This window comes from Choloepus didactylus, chromosome 3 (genome assembly GCF_015220235.1).
Source record: "Choloepus didactylus isolate mChoDid1 chromosome 3, mChoDid1.pri, whole genome shotgun sequence".
Taxonomy (NCBI): Eukaryota; Metazoa; Chordata; class Mammalia; order Pilosa; family Megalonychidae; genus Choloepus; species Choloepus didactylus.
Genome location: NC_051309.1, coordinates 133,164,678 through 133,184,316, shown reverse-complemented (window position 1 = coordinate 133,184,316; position 19,639 = coordinate 133,164,678). Strand labels below are relative to the sequence as shown.

The 19,639-nt window shown below is 38.8% G+C and overlaps 1 protein-coding gene across 5 annotated transcripts in view; it reads left to right on the top strand.

Moving 5' to 3' along the window:
* Window positions 1-19,639, top strand: part of BBS7 (Bardet-Biedl syndrome 7) — a 90,920-nt gene continuing 71,281 nt past the window's right edge. For all 5 annotated transcript variants that reach the window (XM_037830574.1, XM_037830576.1, XM_037830575.1 and 2 more), the window contains exon 1: window positions 1-202. In XM_037830574.1, coding sequence (XP_037686502.1) covers window positions 167-202 — 36 coding nt within the window. In that variant the 5' untranslated portion in view covers window positions 1-166. The remainder of the gene's footprint in view (window positions 203-19,639) is intronic.

Below are 19,639 nucleotides of genomic sequence, written 5' to 3'. Positions count from 1 at the left end.
CCAGAAGTGCCTTCCCTGCATTCCATACCTAGGCGTAGTGTTGGGCTTACGCCTCAGAGGGGACGCAGACGGCCCCTGTTTACAGGGCTGAAAGCTTGGGGGCAGTCTCAGGAGGCTGTCCCTCTTGCTCTGACTCTGCACTACCCGGCCTGTCGGTGCCGCGGTCATGGATCTAAATTTAAATCGAGCTGATTATTTACAGGTAATTTCGATGGGGTGGTACAGGCTCCGGTCTGGATGAGCCCCTCTGCCTGAGAATTCATTCCTTCCGCAGACGTCGGTCGGAGTCGTCTGGTGTGGAAGCAGGCAGGGCGCGAGTCCGGTGGCGAAGGAGCCCCGGTTGGGTGCCGCCCTCCCGGGACGCCCCCTTCGCAGGAGGCTCCCACTCGTCTGTGAGGGTACGCGGTGACTTGGAAAGAAGGCACAAGCTCCCGCGGTGCGGTGCTGACGCCTACCCGGAGCTGAGGATACTCCGAAATGTGCTGACGCGCTGGTGTCCCCTTGTTGCACCCTAGGGCCCTTTCCCTCCTCTTCCCCGGTGCAGCTGCCTGTGGGTCTCAGACTCCCAAATCTCAGTCTCTGTCCATCCCTTCTCCCGAAGCTAGAACTTTCTGACTGTAAGCTTGACCGTACTAACCAGAAGATAATAAATGCAATGGCAACCGTTTATTGAGCATCTAGTTTATTTTAAGAATTTAGTATACATAAATATTTAATCCTAATTAAAAAATCTTCTAAGTAGGAAATATTATATGAGAATCCAGGGGCTCAGAGAAGGTAAGTAATTTGCTTAATAGCTAAAAATAATTGAGTTCATTTTTAATTTTTTTTTAATTAGAGAAGTTGTAGTTTTACAGGAAAACCATGCAGAAAGTAGAGTTCCCATGTATCCACCCTTCACACACACAGTTTTCCCTATATACATTTTGTGTTAGTGTTACCTTTGTTTCAACTGGTGAAAAATATTGTATTCTAGTTTCTGACTATGTATTTGCATATTTTAATTATGTCATACAAGTTAGGGAAAACAGTATTTGTCTTTTTGTGCTGACTTATTTTACCCAACATTCTGTTTCAAGGTTCATCCATGTTGTAGCAGGTATCAAAACTTCATTCTTTTTTAGGACTGAATGATATTACATTGTATGTATAAACCACATTTTGAATATCCTTTCATCTGTTGAAGGATACTTGGTTTGTTTCTACCTTTTGCAGTTGTGAATAATGCCACTATAAACATCGGTATGAAATATGTTTGCGTCCCTGCTTTCAATTCTTTTGGGTATATACCTAGAAGTCGGATTGCCAGGTTATATGGTAATTCAATACTTAACTTTCTGAGGAACCACCGAACTGTGTTCCACAGCAACTACACCATTTTACATTCCCACCAATAATGTTCCTATTTCTCCACATCTTCTCCAATACTTGCTATTTTCTGGTTTTTCAGGAGTAACCTTTCTAGTGAGTGTGAAATGGTATCTGTGGTTTTGATTTGCATTTCCCAAATGGCTAGTGATGTTGAGCATCTTGCCATGTGCTTTTTGGCCATTTGTATATCTTCTTTGGGAAAACGTCTAATTGAGCCTTTGGCCCTTTTTTTTAATTGAGTTGTTTGTCTTTTGGCTGTTGCGTTGTAAGATTTCTTTATATATTCCGGGTATTAACCCTTTATGGGGTATGTTGGTTCCAAATGCTTCCTCTCATTCTGTAGGTTATCCTTTTACTTTCACGATGAAGTCCTTTGATACTTAAAAGTTTTTAATTTTGATAGGTCCATTTATGTGTTTTTTTTTTTTTCTTTTGTAGCTCATGCTTTTGGGGAAAAGTCTAAGAAACCATTTCTTAACACAAGAGCCTGAAGATGTTGCCCTCTGTTTTCTTTTAGGAGTTTTATAGTTTTGACCCATATTTATGTCTTTGATCCATTTTGAGTCAATTTTTGTGTATGGTGTGATGTAGGCAGTTCACCTTGGTTCCCTTGCATGTGGTTATCCTGTTTTCCTAGCTCCATTTGTTAATGAGACTGTTCTTTCCCTATTGAGTGGAATTGGCATCCTTGTCAAAAATCAATTTAGTGTAGATTTGAGGGTTTTATTTCTGAACTTTCAATTTGATTTCATTGGTCTATATGTCTGTGCTTGTGCTAGTACCACACTGTTTTGATCACTGTAGCTTTGTAATGAGCTTTTAAAATGGGACATATTAGTCCAACTTTGCTTTTTTTCAAAATGGTTTTGGCTGTTCAGGACTCCTTACTGTTCCATATGCATTTGATGATTAGCGTTTACAGTTTTGAAAAGAAGGTTGTTGGAATTTTGATTGGGATTGTGTTGAATCTGTAAATCTCTTTGGGTGGAATTGACGTCTTAACAATATTTGGCCATCCAATCCTTGAACATGTAATGTCCTTCCATTTACTTAGGGCTTCTTTAATTTCTTTCAGCAATATTTTGTAGTTTCCCAAGTACACATCCTTTACATCCTTGTAAATTTATTCCTAGGTATTTGATTTTTTAAGTTATTATTGTCAGTGGAATTTTTTTCTTTATTTGCTCTTCAGATTGTTCATTACTAGTGTACAGAACCGTTACTTATTTTGCGTGTTGATCTTATATCCCACCACTTTGCTAAATGCATTTATTAACTCTGGTAGCTTTGTTGTGGATTTTTCAGGATTTTCTATAGGACCATGTCATCTGCAAATAGGGAAAGTTTTACTGTTTCCTTTCCAATTTGGATGCCTTCTGTTTCTTTTTCTTACCTAATTGTTCTGTCTAGAACTTCCAGCACAATGTTGAACAACAGTGGTGTTAGTGGGCATTCTCATCTTGTTCTTGATCTTAGAAGGAAAGCTTCCAGTATTTCACCATTACATATGTGCATTTTTCAGATATGCACTTTGTCATGTTGAAGAAATTTCCCTCTATTCCTACATTTTTGAGTGCTTTTATCAAGATTGAGAGCTGGATTTTGTCGAATGCCTTTTCTGCATCAATTGAGATGCTTGTGTTTTTTTTTCCCCTTCTTTCTTTGAATATGGTGTATTACATTAATTGATTTTCTTATGTTGAACCACCCTTGCATTCTTGGTATAAATCCCACTTGATTATGGTGCATAATCCTTTGAATCCTTGTTGGAATCAGTTTGCTCATATTTAGTTGAAGACTTTTGCATCTATATTCATAAGAGGTATTATTCTTTAATATTCTTTTATTGTTGTATTTTATCTTGCTTTGGTTTTAGGGTAATACTGGACTCCTAGAATGAGATAGGAATTGAAAATTTTCCTCTTCAGTTTTTTGGAAGAGTTTGAGCAGGATTGGTGTTAATTCTTCTTGGAATGTTTGTTTAAATTCACCAGTGAAGCCATCTGGTCATGGGCTTTTCTTTGTTGGGGGTTTTTTGGTCACTGATTCAATCTCTTTACTTGTTGAGACTTTCTGTTTGGTCTCATGTCAGTGTTTGTAGTTTGTGTGTTTCTAGGAATTTGTTGGCGTGCAGTGGTTCATAGCATCCTCTTATCATCCTTTTTACATCTATGGGGACACTAGTAATGCCTCCCACCTTTGATTTCTGATTTTAGTTATTTGCAACCTCTCATTGTTTCTTTGTCATTCTAGTGAATGTTTTGTTGGTTTTAATATTTTTTTTCAAATAACCAATTTTTGGTTTTGTTGAGTCTCTATGTTGGTTTTTTATTCTCTATTTCATTTATCTCCAGTCTAATCTTTGTTATTTCCTTCTGTCTACTCACTTTGGGTTTAGTTTGCTCTTCTTATTCTAAAGCTTCCAGTTGTGAGGTTAGGTCTCTGATTTGAGATCTCTCTTCTTCTTTACTGTAAGCATTTAGAGTATAATTTTCTCCCTCAGCACTGCCTTTACTTTATCCCATAAGTTTTGGTATTTGTGTTTTTTGTTTTCATTCACCTCAAGATATTTCCTAATTTCTTGTGTTATTTCTTCTTTGACCTATTGGTTGTTTCAGGGTATGTTTTTAAATTTCTACATACTGTGAATTTTCCAGTTTTCTCTGTGTAATTGATTTCTAGCTTCATTCCATTGTTGTCTGAGAATATACATTATATGATTTCAGTATTTTTTAATTTATTGAGACTTGGTTTGTGATCTAACCTATGGTTTATCCTAGAGAATGATGCATGCACACTAGAGAATAATGTATATTCTGCTTTTGACTTGTTCAGTATACATATACTTCTGTTAGGTCTAGTTGGTTTAGAGTATCATTCATGTCTTCTATTTCCTTAATGATCTTCTGTCTAGATTTCTATCTATTATTGAAAGTGGTGATTTGAAGTCTCCTACTATAGAACTATCTTTTTCTCCCTTCAAATCTGTCAATATTTGTTTCATATAGTTTGGTATTCTTCCATTAGGTGCATAATTGTTATGTCTTCTTGCTGAATTAACCCTTTATCAGTATGTAGTGTCTTTCTTTGTCCCTTGTAAAAGCTTTTGACATAAAATCTGTCTTATCTGAGATTATTTAGCTACCCCAGCTCACTTTTGGTACTATTTGCATGGAAATTTTTTTTTCCATTTTTTCACTTTCAACCTACTTGTGTCTTTGAATTTTAGGTGAGTCTCTACAGCATATAGTTGGGTCATGCTTTTTTATCTATTTGGCTAATCTCTGCATTTTGACCATGGAGTTTAATCCATTTATATTTAAAGTAACTACTGATAATGCAGGACTTTCTTCTTCCATTTTGCTGTTTGGTCTTTGTAAATCATCTCTTTTTCCCCTCAGTTGTTCAATACTATCTACTTTTGTATTCATTTGATTTTTTTGAATGATTCCATTTTGTGTCCTTTATTCCTTCTGTATATATTTTTCATATATTTTATTTGTGATTACCATGGGGCTTTAAATTTAAATTTTTATAAATTTAATCTATAAAAATCATGTTTAATACCAACTTAACTTCAAAGAATACAGAAACATTGCCCCTATACTCCTCCATCCCCTCACCTTTTTGTTGTACTTGTTACAGATTATATCTTTATACATTGTATGTCCAAAACCATAGATTTTTCATTAACTTCTATTTATTTGCCTTTCAGAATCTATCAGAAATAAAAAGTGGAGTTATATACCAAATATATAATATAATAGTACTGGTGTTTATAATTATCCATGTGGTTACCTTTACCAGAGATCTTTATTTCTTTGTGCCCCTTTGATCAGTCTAGTGTCCTTTCCTTTCAGTCTGCTTGTGCAGCAGGTCTAGTGGTGATAAACTCCTTCAGCTTTTATTTATCTGGGAATGGTTTAGTCTCTCCCTTATTTTTGAAAGACTGTCTGGCTTTGTTCCAGTTTGCTAATGCTGCCAGAATGCAAAACACCAGAGATGGATTGGCTTTTATAAAAGGGGGTTTATTTGGTTACACAGTTACAGTCTTAAGGCCATAAAGTGTCCAAGGTAACACATCAGCAATCGGGTACCTTCACTGGAGAATGGCCAGTGGTGTCCAGAAAACCTCTGTTAGCTGGGAAGGCATGTGGCTGGCGTCTGCTCCAAAGTTCTGATTTCAAAATGGCTTTCTCCCAGGATGTTCCTCTCTAGGCTGCAGTTCCTTAAAAATGTCACTCTTAGTTGCACTTGGGGTATTTGTCCTCTATTAGCTTCTCCAGAGCAAGAGTCTGCTTTCAATGGTCGTCTTGAAACTGGCTGTCATCTGCAGCTGCTCTCTTAGCTTCTGTGCATTCTTCAAGGTGTCCCTCTTGGCTGTGGCAAGAGTCTGGGCCTGTGTGGCTCTTTTTAAAGTACTCTAGTGATCCAGTCAACACCCACCCTGAATGGGTAGGGTAACATCTCCATGGAAATTACCCAATCAAACATTTCACTCACAGTTGATTGCGTCCCATCTCCATAGAAACACTCAATCAAAGGATTCCAATTTAATAAACACTAAATACATCTGCCCACACAAGATTACATCAAAGATAATGGTGTTTTGGGGGACATAATACATTCAAACTGGCACAGTCTTGGTGTAAAATTCTTGGTTGGCAATTACTTTTTTAAGCCCTTTAAATATTTTACCCACTGCATTTTTTTTTTTTTTAAAGTAGTTTTATTGAGGTATATTCACAAATTATACAGGCCATTGAAGGTGTACAATCAGTGGCCTTTAGCACTTACTGCCTTCTTAATTCCAAGGTTTCGTATCAGAAATTGGAATTTAATCTGATTGGGACTTCTTTTTACATAACACATTACTTTTCTGTTGTAGCTTTCATATTCTCTACTTGTCCTCAGCATCCAGCAGTTTGATTATAATGTATTTGGGCATGGTTCCCTTTGAGTTTATCCTGTTTGGGGTTCAGTGGTCCTCTTAAATGTACATATTCATGTCTTTTTTTTTTTTTTTTTTCATTTTTATTGAGATTGTTCAGATACCATACAATTATCCAAAGATCCAAAGTGTACAATCACTTGCCCCTGGGTACCCTCATACAGCTGTGCATCCATCACACTTAATTTTTTGTTCAATTTTTAGAAACTTTTCATTACTCCAGACAAGAAATAAAGTAAAAGATGACAAAAGAAAAAAATGAAAGGAAACTCTAATCCTCCCCTATCCCTGACCAACCCCCCTCAATTGTTGACTCATAGTATTGGTATAGTACATTTGTTACTGTTTATGAAAAAATGTTGAAATACTACTAACTGTAGTATGTAGTTTGTAATAGGTATATAGTTCTTCCCTATATGCCCCTCTATTATTAACTTCTAATTGTATTTTCATACATTTGTTCTGGTTCATGGAAGCGGTTTCTAGTATTTGTACAGTTGATCATGGACATTGCCCATCATAGGATTCAGTTTTATACATTTCCATCTTTTGACCTCCAACTTTCCTTCTGGTGACATATATGACTTTGAGCTTCCCCTTTCCACCTCATTCACACACCATTCAGCGCTGTTAGTTATTCTCACATCTTGCTACCAACACCCCTGTTCATTTCCAAACATTTAAGTTCATCCTAATTGAACATTCTGCTCATACTAAGCAACCACTCCCCATTCTTAAGCCTCGTCCTATATCTTGGTACCTTATATTTCATGTCTATGAGTTTACATATTATAATTAGTTCCTGTCAGTGAGACCCTGCAATAATTGTCCTTATGTGTCTGGCTTATTTCACTCAGTATATTGCCCTCGAGGTTTTGTCATCAACCCTTTTTTTTTTTTTAATATGATTTTGTTCACTCACCATACATTCCATCCCAAGTAAATAATCGATGGTTCTCTGCATGGTCATACATTTATGTGTTCACCACCTTCACCACTATCTATATAAGGGCATCTACATTTTTTCCACAAGGCAGGAGGGAGAGTCAAAGAAGGTAGAGAGGCAAAAGAAAGAGGAAAAAAAATGACAGCTAGGAAGCAGCAAAAGGAAAAATAACCTTAAATCAAAGTAGAATAAAGAATCAGACAATACCACCAATGTCAAGTGTCTAACATGCCTCCCCTATCCCCCCCTCTTATCTGCATTTACCTTGGTATATCACCTTTGTTACATTAAAGGAAGCATAATACAATGATTCTGTTAGTTATGGTCTCTAGTTTATGCTGATTGCATCCCTCCCCCAATGCCTCCCCATTTTTAACACCTTGCAAGGTTGACATTTGCTTGTTCTCCCTCATAAAAGAACATATTTGTACATTTTATTACAATTGTTGAACACTCTAGATTTCACCAAGTTACACAGTCCCAGTCATTATCTTTCCTCCTTTCTTGTGGTGTCTCACATGCTCCCCACCTTCCTCTCTCAACCGTATTCATAGTTACCTTTGTTCAGTGTACTTACGTTGTTGTGCTACCATCTCCCAAAATTGTGTTCCAAACCATGCACTCCTATCTTCTATCACCCTGTAGTGCTTCCTTTAGTATTTCCTGTAGGGCAGGTGTCTTGTTCACAAAGTCTCTCATTGTCTGTTTGTCAGAAAATATTTTGAGCTCTCCCTCATATTTGAAGGACAGCTTTGCTGGATATAGGATTCTTGGTTGGCGGTTTTTCTCTTTCAGTATCTTAAATATATCACATCACTTCCTTCTTGCCTCCATGGTTTCTGCTGAGAGATCCGCACATAGTCTTATTAAGCTTCCTTTGTATGTAATGGATCGCTTTTCTTTTGCTGCTTTCAGGATTCTCTCTTTCTCTTTGACATTTGATAATCTGATTATTAAGTGTCTTGGCGTAGGCCTATTCATATCTCTTCTGTTTGGAGTACGCTGCGCTTCTTGAATCTGTAATTTTATGTCTTTCATAAGAGATGGGAAATTTTCATTAATTATTTCCTCTATTATTGCTTCTGCCCCCTTTCCCTTCTCTTATCCTTCTGAGACACCAATGATACGTACATTATTGTACTTTGTTTCATCCTTGAGTTCCCAGAGACATTGCTCATATTTTTTCATTCTTTTCTCCATCTGCTCCTTTGCATGTAGGCTTTCAGGTGTTTTGTTCTCCAGTTCCTGAGTGTTTTCTTCTGCCTCTTGAGATCTGCTGTTGTATGTTTCCATTGTGTCTTTCATCTCTTGTGTTGTGCCTTTCATTTCCATAGATTCTACCAGTTGTTTTTTTGAACTTTTGATTTCTGCTGTATATATGCCCAGTGTTTCCTTTATAGCCTCTATCTCTTTTGCAATATCTTCTCTAAACTTTTTGAATTGATTTAGCATTAGTTGTTTAAATTCCTGTATCTCAGTTGAAGTGTACGTTTGTTCCTTTGACTGGGCCATAACTCTGTTTTTCTTAGTGTAGGTTGTAATTTTCTGTTGTCTAGGCATGGTTTCCTTGGTTATCCAAATCAGGTTTTCCCAGACCAGAACAGGCTCAGGTCCCAGAGGGAAGAAATATTCAGTATCTGGTTTCCCTGCAGGTGTGTCTTAGAAAATTGCTCCACCCTTTGATGCCTCAGGTCACTGTGCTTTTCTGCCCAGCAGGTGATGCCTGTTAGCCTAGAATTCTTGACTGGTGTGAGGAGGTATGGCCGTGTTCTCCCAGGCTCTGGGGTGTGGTTCTGAATGGAAAGGGCCCCACCCCTTTCCTCCTAGAGAAGACAGACCCCCCAGGTGGAGGTCATTAGCATTTCAATGGTCTTGCTCTTTGCTTGTGCTATCTCCACCCTTCCCAGAGTCACAGCCCTGGAAACTGAAAATGACTGGGGATTTCTCCACTGAGCCAAAAAAGAAACAGATAGTTTCCTTCAGACCCAGTCCAAGGCGACCCTCTGGCTCTTCAAGGTCAGTTGTCACCCAAAGCCTCTGTCTGTTTTTTGGGGATGCATACCTGTAGTGAGCAGTTCACACTCGCTGCTTAAAACCCCAGTTGGAGCTCAGCTGAGCTGTATTCGCTTGCTGGGAGAAAGCTTCTCTCTGGCACCACGAGGCTTTGCAGCTCGGGCTATGCGGCAGGGAGTCTCGCGACTTGGATCGGCAGGTTTTACTTACAGATTTTATGCTGTGTTCTCAGGCATTCCTCCCAATTCAGGTTGGTGTGTGAGTGGATGGTCTCATTTGTCCCCCCGCAGTTTTTCTGGGTTATTTACTAGTTGTTTCTGGTTTTTTGTAGCTGTTCCAGGGGGACTACTTAGCTTCCACTCCTCTCTATGCTGCCATCTTGCCCCTGATCCATATTCATGCCTTTGTTAAGTTTGGGGAGTTTTTTGCCATTATTTCTATGAATATCCCTTCTGCTTTTTTCTCTCTTTCTGTGATTCCCTTAATGTGTATATTGGTACACTTGATGGTGTCCTACAGGTTTCTTAGGCTCTGTTCACTTTTTTCATTCTTTTCTCTTTCTGCTCATGATCCTGAATCATGTCAATTCTTTTGTCTTCAAGTTCCTGATATCCTTTAATTCTCTCTCTATGTTTTTCTTTGACTCTGAGCATACTGAAGGTCATTTCTTGAGAGTCTGTCCAGTATTTCCAAAGTCTTATCTTCTTTGTTGATTGATTCTCAAATTTTATCTTGTTGCTTTTTGGTAGGCCATCATTTTCTGATTGTTTGTCTTGTAATATTTTGTTGCACACAGTACATTTTAATTTTTTAATGTGTTAACTCTGAGATTTATTCCCTGTTCCTTAAGTTTGTATCCAGTAGTGATATTACAGAGATTTCCTTGAATGCCAGGAGCAAACAAAAACAAACAAACCAGTGTAAAAAATACCTTTCACATTCTTTGTAAACTGGCTGTCTGTTGACTGGTGCTCTCCCTCAGAGCTTAGCCCTCTTACCAAGAAAAGTAGTGAGGCAGTAGTGCAAGGTCCTCTGCATGTTTTCTGATCCTGCCTCTTGTCCTGAACATGTGCTAACTTTTATACTTAGGAATTCCACCATTTACAGAAATCTGAATGCCTCCTGTACTCCACATGAAATAGACTGCCCCCCGCCCCAGATGATTTGTTGCATGTCTTGTTGCTAATAATCCTTTGCATCAGGCCACTTTCAATTCACTGTTTCTTACACTGGTTTAGCTATGAGCAAACTGCTACTGCCTTCATAGCAAGTTCAGGGATGGTGAGCCAAAGAAGAATATCTTGGTTCAGTCCTTCAGACTGCCACCCAATAGATTGTTACCTACCTACAGGCTAACAGAAGTTAGTCTGCTCCTTCTGGAACAGGACCATGAACCCACAATGAAAGTGCAGACCAGCTCCATGCTGTGCTCTGGAGAGTATGGGGAACTAACCAGCAAGTGGGCCTCAAGTTTTTCCTACCATTTTTAAGTTTCGTTCTCTTGATTTGGCCCTTGCCCAGTTACTGTAACCATTTAACTGTTTTCTGGAGTCTGCGGAAGATGGCTCTGCCGGTTTTTTTCAAAGATTCTGTGAGGTATTGAAACCCTGAAGCCTCTTATGTCACCATCTTGTTCCACTGGAAGTCACCTCTCAAAGTGATGGAGTTGATTTTTGAAGCAGTCTCTGACTCCAGAGTTGGTGCTCTTTCTCTTACACTGTATTGCCTCTCAGGGTTTCTTTTATGTACCTCAAATAAATATATATAATTGAATTCATATAATCTCCCCCTCTTCTCCACCTCCTCCTTTTCCATTCATCCCATTTTGGCTAATGGTGTATATGTTTGCCTTGTCATTTTCCCTCAAAGTAGAAAACTAATAGTTTTGCTAGGCATTGGTCACTGCACCTTGCTGCTTTTATCTCCTGAATGTCTCTTAAAGCTGTCCCATTTTCTCCATTTCTATTACCTTCAGTCAGATTCTCCTCTTTTGTGTGGATAATTGAAGTATCCTCCTCTTTAGGCTCTTGCCTCCAGCTTCATCTCCCTCCAGTCCATCCTTCATATCACTTCCTAGAGTGATGTTACAGAACTACAAATCTGAACAGATTACTACTTTAAACTGCATTCTACTCAGTGGAATATAGAATCAAATCATACAGCTATGCTATACAAAGGTTCTTTCATAATCTTTTTTTTCCTCAATTTCCTTTCCGTTATTCCCATCCTCTTCTCTACCTATGCACCACTAGCGACAGTCCCCTGAACAAGCCATGCTGTTTTAATCTTCTGTACATTATATAAAATAACCTTCATCTTCAGTTAGATTGGATGTTATTGTCATCAACATATTTGTTATTTATTTATTTTTTTAATTTTTTAATCTTCATTTTATTGAGATATATTCACATACCACGCAGTCATACAAAACAAATCGCACTTTCGATTGTTCACAGTACCATTACATAGTTGTACATTCATCACCTAAATCAATCCCTGACACCTTCATAAGCACACACACAAAAATAACAGGAATAATAATTAGAGTGAAAAACAGCAATTGAAGTAAAAAAGAACACTGGGTACCTTTGTCTGTTTGTTTCCTTCCCCTATTTTTCTACTCATCCATCTATAAACTAGACAAAGTGGAGTGTGGTCCTTATGGCTTTCCCAATCCCAATTTCACCCCTCATAAGCTACATTTTTATACAACTGTCTTCAAGATTCATGGGTTCTGGGTTGTAGTTTGATAGTTTCAGGTATCTACCACCAGCTACCCCAATTCTTTAGAACCTAAAAAGGGTTGTCTAAAGTGTGCGTAAGAGTGCCCACCAGAGTGACCTCTCGGCTCCTTTTGGAATCTCTCAGCTACTGAAGCTTATTTCATTTCCTTTCACATCCCCCTTTTGGTCAAGAAGATGTTCTCCGTCCCACGATGCCAGGTCTACATTCCTCCCCAGGAGTCATATTCCACGTTGCCAGGGAGATTCACTCCCCTGGGTGTCTGATCCCACGTAGGGGAGAAGGCAGTGATTTCACCTTTCAAGTTGTCTTAGCTAGAGAGAGAGGGCCACATCTGAGCAACAAAGAGGCATTCGGGAGGAGGCTCTTAGGCACAATTATAGGGAGGCCTAGCCTCTCCTTTGCAGCAACCGTCTTCCCAAGGGTAAAACCTATGGTAGAGGGCTCAACCCATCAAACCACCAGTCCCCTATATCTGTGGTCATGTTAGCAACCATCGAGGTGGGGTACGCAAATACCCCTGCATTCTCCACAGGCTCCTCGAGGGGGCAATACATCTTTTTTTCCTTGTTTTTCTTTTTTTTTTTTTAACTTTCCCTTCTTTTTTAAATCAACTGTATGAAAAAAAAGTTAAAAAGAAAACAAACACACAATAAAAGAACATTTCGAAGAGACCATAACAAGGGAGTAAGAAAAAGACAACTAACCTAAGATAACTGCTTAACTTCCAACATGTTCCTACTTTACCCCAAGAAAGTTACCTAATATAGCAACATTTCTGTGAACTTGTTCCTACTATATCCATCAGAAATTAACAGACCATAGTCATTCGTGGGCATCCCCAGAACGTTAAATAGCTTATCTGTTCTTCTTGGATTATTGTTCCCCCTTCCTTAATTGCTCTCTATCGCTAGTTCCCCTACATTCTACATTATAAACCATTTGTTTTACATTTTTCAAAGTTCACATTAGTGGTAGCATATAACATTTCTCTTTTTGTGCCTGGCTTATTTCGCTCAGCATTATGTCTTCAAGGTTCATCCATGTTGTCATATGTTTCACGAGATCGTTCCCTCTTACTGCCGTGTAGTATTCCATCGTTTGTATATACCACATTTTATTTATCCACTCATCTGTTGAAGGACATTTGGGTTGTTTCCATCTCTTGGCAATTGTGAATAATGCTGCTATGAACATTGGCGTGCAGATATCTGTTCGTGTCACTGCTTTCCGACCTTCCGGGTATATACCGAGAAGTGCAATCGCTGGATCGAATGGTAGCTCTATATCTAGTTTTCTAAGGAAGTGCCAGACTGACTTCCAGAGTGGCTGAACCATTATACAGTCCCACCAACAATGAATAAGAGTTCCAATTTCTCCACATCCCCTCCAGCATTTGTAGTTTCCTGTTTGTTTAATGTCAGCCATTCTAATCGGTGTTAGATGGTATCTCATTGTGGTCTTAATTTGCATCTCTCTAATAGCTAGTGAAGCTGAACATTTTTTCATGTGTTTCTTGGCCATTTGTATTTCCTCTTCAGAGAACTGTCTTTTCATATCTTTTGCCCATTTTATAATTGGGCTGTCTGTACTATCGTCATTGAGTTGTAGGATTTCTTTATATATGCAAGGTATCAGTCTTTTGTCAGATACATGGTTTCCAAAAATTTTTTCCTATTGAGTTGGCTGCCTCTTTACCTTTTTGAGAAATTCCTTTGAGGTGCAGAAACTTCTAAGCTTGAGGAGTTCCCATTTATCTATTTTCTCTTTTGTTGCTTGTGCTTTGGGTGTAAAGTCTAGGAAGTGGCCGCCTAATACAAGGTCTTGAAGATGTTTTCCTACATTATCTTCTAGGAGTTTTATGGTACTTTCTTTTATATTGAGATCTTTGGTCCATTTTGAGTTAATTTTTTTGTAGGGGGTGAGGTAGGGGTCCTCTTTCATTCTTTTGGATATGGATATCCAACTCTCCCAGCCCCATTTGTTGAAAAGACCATTATGACTCAGTTCAGTGACTTTGGGGGCCTTATCAAAGATCAGTCGGCCATAGATCTGAGGGTCTATCTCCGAATTCTCAATTCGATTCCATTGATCTATATGTCTATCTTTGTGCCAGTACCATGCTGTTTTGGCAACTGTGGCTTTATAATAAGCTTCAAAGTCAGGGAGTGTAAGTCCTCCCACTTCGTTTTTCTTTTTTAGAGTGTCTTTAGCAATTCGAGGCATCTTCCCTTTCCAAATAAATTTGATAACTAGCTTTTCCAAGTCTGCAAAGTAGGTTGTTGGAATTTTGATTGGGATTGCATTGAATCTGTAGATGAGTTTGGGTAGAATTGACATCTTAATGACATTTAGCCTTCCTATCCATGAACATGGAATATTTTTCCATCTATTAAGATCCCCTTCTATTTCTTTTAGTAGAGTTATGTAGTTTTCTTTGTATAGGTCTTTTACATCTTTGGTTAAGTTTATTCCTAGGTACTTAATTTTTTTAGTTGCTATTGAAAATGGTATCTTTTTCTTGAGTGTCTCTTCAGTTTGTTCATTTCTAGCATATAGAAACATTACTGACTTATGTGCATTAACCTTGTATCCCGCTACTTTGCTAAATTTGTTTATTAGCTCTAGTAGCTGTATCGTCGATTTCTCAGGGTTTTCTAGATATAAGATCATATCATCTGCAAACAATGACAGTTTTACTTCTTCTTTTCCAATTTGGATGCCTTTTATTTCATTGTCTTGCTGGATTGCCCTGGCTAGCACTTCCAGCACAATGTTGAATAACAGTGCTGACAGCGAGCATCCTTGTCTTGTTCCTGATCTTAGAGGGAAGGCTTTCAGTCTCTCACCATTGAGTACTATGCTGGCTGTGGGTTTTTCATATATGCTCTTTATCATGTTGAGGAAGTTTCCTTCAATTCCTACCTTTTGAAGTGTTTTTATCATAAACGGATGTTGGATTTTGTCAAATGCTTTTTCAGCATCTATTGAGATGATCAATTGATTTTTCCCTTTTGAGTTTTTAATGTGTTGTAATACATTGATTGTTTTTCTTATGTTGAACCATCCTTGCATGCCTGGAATGAACCCCACTTAGTCATGGTGTATGATTTTTTTAATGTGTCTTTGGATTCGATTTGCAAGTATTTTGTTGAGGATTTTTGCATCTATATTCATTAGGGAGATTGGCCGGTAGTTTTCCTTTTTTGTAGCATCTTTGCCTGGTTTTGGTATTAGATTAATGTTAGCTTCATAAAATGAGTTAGGTAGTGTTCCATTTTGTTCAATGTTTTGAAAGAGTTTGAGTAAGATTGGTGTCAGTTCTTTCTGGAAAGTTTGGTAGAATTCCCCTGTGAAGCCATCTGGCCCTGGGCATTTATTTGTGGGAAGATTTTTGATGACTGATTGGATCTCTTTGCTTGTGATGGGTTGGTTGAGGTCTTCTATTTCTTCTCTGGTCAGTCTAGGTTGTTCATATGTTTCCAGGAAATTGTCCATTTCCTCTACATTATCCAGTTTGTTGCCATACAGTTGTTCATAGTATCCTCTTATAATTTTTTTAATTTCTTCAGGATCTGCAGTTATGTCACCTGTTTCATTCATTATTTTGTTTATATGGGTCTTCTCTCTTTTTGATTTTGTCAGTCTAGCTAGGGGCTTGTCAATCTTGTTGATCTTCTCAAAGAACCAACTTTTGGTGATATTTATCCTCTCTATTATTTTTTTGTTCTCTATGTCATTTGTTTCTGCTTTAATCCTTGTTATTTCTTTTCTTCTACTTGGTTTAGGATTGGTTTGCTGTTCATTTTCTAGCTTCTTCAGTTGATCCATTAGTTCTTTGATTTTGGCTCTTTCTTCCTTTTTAATATATGCGTTTAGTGCTATAAATTTCCCCCTTAGCAGTGCTTTTGCTGCATCCCATAGGTTTTGGTATGTTGTGTTCTCATTTTCATTCGTCTCTATATATTTAGCAATTTCTCTTGCTATTTCTTCTTTAACCCACTGATTGTTTAGGAATGTGTTGTTTAACCTCCAGGTATTTGTGAATTTCTAAGTCTCTGATGGTTATTGACTTCTAATTGTATTCCATTGTGGTCAGAGAATGTCCTTTGAATAATTTCAATCTTTTTAAATTTATTGAGGCTTGTTTTATGTCCCAGCATATGATCTATTCTGGAGAAAGTTCCATGAGCACTAGAAAAGTATGTGTATCCTGGTGATTTGGGATGTAATGTCCTGTATATGTCTGTTAAATCTAATTCATTTATCAGATTGTTTAGGTTTTCAGTCTCCTTATTGGTTTTCTGTCTGGTTGATCTGTCTATAGGAGAGAGTGATGTGTTGAAGTCTCCCACAATTATTGTGGAAACATCAATTGCTTCCTTTAGTTTTGCCAGTGTTTCTCTCATGTATTTTGTGGCACCTTGATTGGGTGCATAGACATTTACGATTGTTATTACTTCTTGTTGAATTTTCCCTTTTATTAGTATGTAGTGGCCTTCTTTGTCTCTCAAAACATCCCTGCATTTGAAGTCTATTTTATCTGAGATTAATATTGCTACACCTGCTTTCTTTTGGCTGTAGCTTGCATGAAATACTTTTTTCCATCCTTTCACTTTCAGTTTCTTTGTGTCCCTGTGTCTAAGATGAGTCTCTTGTATGCAACATATTGATGGTTCGTTTTTTTGATCCATTCTGCGAATCTATATCTTTTAATTGGGGAGTTTAATCCATTTACATTCAACCTTATGACCGTGAAGGCATTTCTTGAATCAGCCATCTTTTCCTTTGGTTTATGTTTGTCATATTTTTCCTCTCTCTTTATTAATATCCTTTATTGTACCCATACCGAATCTCTTTAGTACTGAACCTTTCTCCAAGTCTCTCTGTCCTTTCTTTGTTTCTCTGTCTGTAGGGCTCCCTTTAGTATCTCCAGTAGGGCAGGTCTCTTGTTAGCAAATTCTCTCAGCATTTGTTTGTCTGTGAAAAATTTAAGCTCTCCCTCAAATTTGAAGGAGAGCTTTGCTGGATAAAGTATTCTTGGCTGGAAATTTTTCTCATTCAGAATTTTAAATATATCATGCCACTGCCTTCTCACCTCCGTGGTGGCTGCTGAGTAGTCACTACTTAGTCTTATGCTGTTTTCTTTGTATGTGGTGAATTGCTTTTCTCTTGCTGCTTTCAGAACTTGCTCCTTCTCTTCTGTGTTTGACAGTGTGATCAGAATATGTCTCGGAGTGGGTTTATTTGGATTTATTCTATTTGGAGTTCACTGAGCATTTATGATTTGTGTATGTATGTTGTTTAGAAGATTTGGGAAGTTTTCCCCAACAATTTCTTTGAATACTCTTCCTAGACCTTTACCCTTTTCTTCCCCTTCTGGAACACCAATGAGTCTTATATTCGGACGTTTCATATCATCTGTCATGTCCCTGAGGTCCATTTCTATTTTTTCAATTTTTTTCCCCATTCTTCCTTTTATGCTTTCATTTTCCATTCTGTCATCTTCCAGGTCACTGATTCGTTGTTCAACTTCCTCTAGTCTTGTACTATGAGTGTCCAGAATCTTTTTAATTTTTCAACAGTTTCTTTAATTTCCATAAGATCATCCATTTTTTTATTTAGTCTTGCAATGTCTTCTTTATGCTCTTCTAGGGTCTTCTTGATCTCCTTTGTATCCCGTACTATGGTCTCATTGTTCATCTTTAGTTCTTTGAGTAGCTGCTCTAGGTGCTGTGTCTCTTCTGGTATTTTGATTTGGGTGCTTGGGCTTGGGTTATCCATATCGTCTGTTTTTTTCATATGCTTTATAATTTTCTGTTGTTTTTGGTCTCTTGGCATTTGCTGAACTTGATAGGGTTCTTTTAGGATTTGTAGACCAATTGAAGTCCTTATGTCTAATTTATCAGATCTACAGCTTCGTGGAGTACACTTTCTCTAACTAACCAGCAGGTGGTGTCCACGAGCCACCTGTTCTCCACAAGCCAGTTTTCCCCTGCTTAGCCTTTTTGGTGAGTGGGGGAGTGAGTCTTGTGGGGTCCAATTGGTGTACCAAGCTTGCGTGTGTAGTTGGTGTTGCCTGCCCTGTATATGGGGCGTGTTTCTGGGCAGTCAGGGGGGGGGTGGCTCTAACAATCAAATCTCCCTGGTGATCCTAGAGTTTTAAAGCTGCTGCAATAGTCTAATCCTTCAGTTCAGTCCTGCCACAGTTTCTCTCTGCCACTGACCCACAAGTCTTTGGTATTGGCGTATGGCTCCTGAGACTTGCAAGTGGGCCCCTCTTCCAGGCTGTGCACCCCGGGTTTTCTGTTGAGGGATGACTGTGCTATGTCACAGGTGAGTGCTGTCCCCCCAGAGCAGTTCTGGGCTGCTGGGCTGTGTAGGGAGGCTCCCAGTCTGCTCAAATGATGGCTGAATGGGGCTTTGTTAATTCACACTGCTCCACCTTCCCAACTCTGGGACAATCAACTGAGGTTGCTGGGAAGGCTAAATGTCCACACCCAGTTTTGTGGTGTGTGCCTCTTATTTGAAGCGTTTCCGTCACACTGGGTTGTCTGGGGCAGCTCTGGGCTGTGGGGCTGGTGACGGGCAGGAGTGTTTCCTGTCCAGCAGGATGATGGCTGTGAGCGGACACCCCCCTTTTCTTGGGAAGTTGTGTTTAGTGAAGTTTCTCAGCCACTGGATTATTGCCTTTTGTCTCAGAGCTCTCCTAGTTCTGCTCTTGTCTTGACCTGCCCAAATTGCAAGTCTTTGAAGCTTTCTGTATTGGGCTTCTTCGAGTAATTGTTTTAGAAAAAGAAAAAAGGATTTAAAAAAAAAAAAAAAAAAGGGCCCTCCTCAGAGATCTAATGAGCTATTGAAATGCTAAGAGACAAAGCAATTAGGGCCATTAAGGAAAGGTCCACAGGGCAGAGAGATTAGGTTTTCTTTGGGATTTGCATATGAGCCTCAGGGCCTGAGCTCTGCCCTTCCCCTTTCTATGTTCACCAGAACTGCAAAAATCCTCCACTTTTATTTTGGAGTTTTTCGTGTTGTTTTTTTCTATGCCTGTCTCCTCTCTGGTGGGCTGGCTGCTCTCAGATTCTCTGGTGTCTGGTCTCGGTCTATCTATGGTTGGAGTTTGGATCAGTAGAATGAGTTTCTGATAAGGGCTGCCACTGCAGTTCTCCCTTCTCCTTCCCGGAGCTGACAGCCCCTCCTCCCACGGGACTGAGCCTGGTAGGGAGGGGCGCGGGTCCCCTGGCCACAAAAACTTACAGATTTCGCTGATCTCGGCAGTTCCACATTTTCATGTGTGTTGTATGAAGTATGCCCAAAGTCAGATTGCTCTGTGGTGTCCAGTCCACGCAGTTCCTGGCTTTCTACCTACTTTCCTGGAGGAGTAACTAAAACATACAGCTCACCAGTCCGCCATCTTGCCCCGCCTCCAACATATTTGTTATTTTAGTAAAAATGTCTGTTCCATTTAAAATAATAACTTCATAGCAGCATTATTCACAATTGCCAAGAGATGGAAACAACCCAAATGTCCTTCAACAGATGAGTGGATAAATAAAATGTGGTATATACACACAATGGAATACTACACGGCAGTAAGAAGGAATGATGTTGTGAAA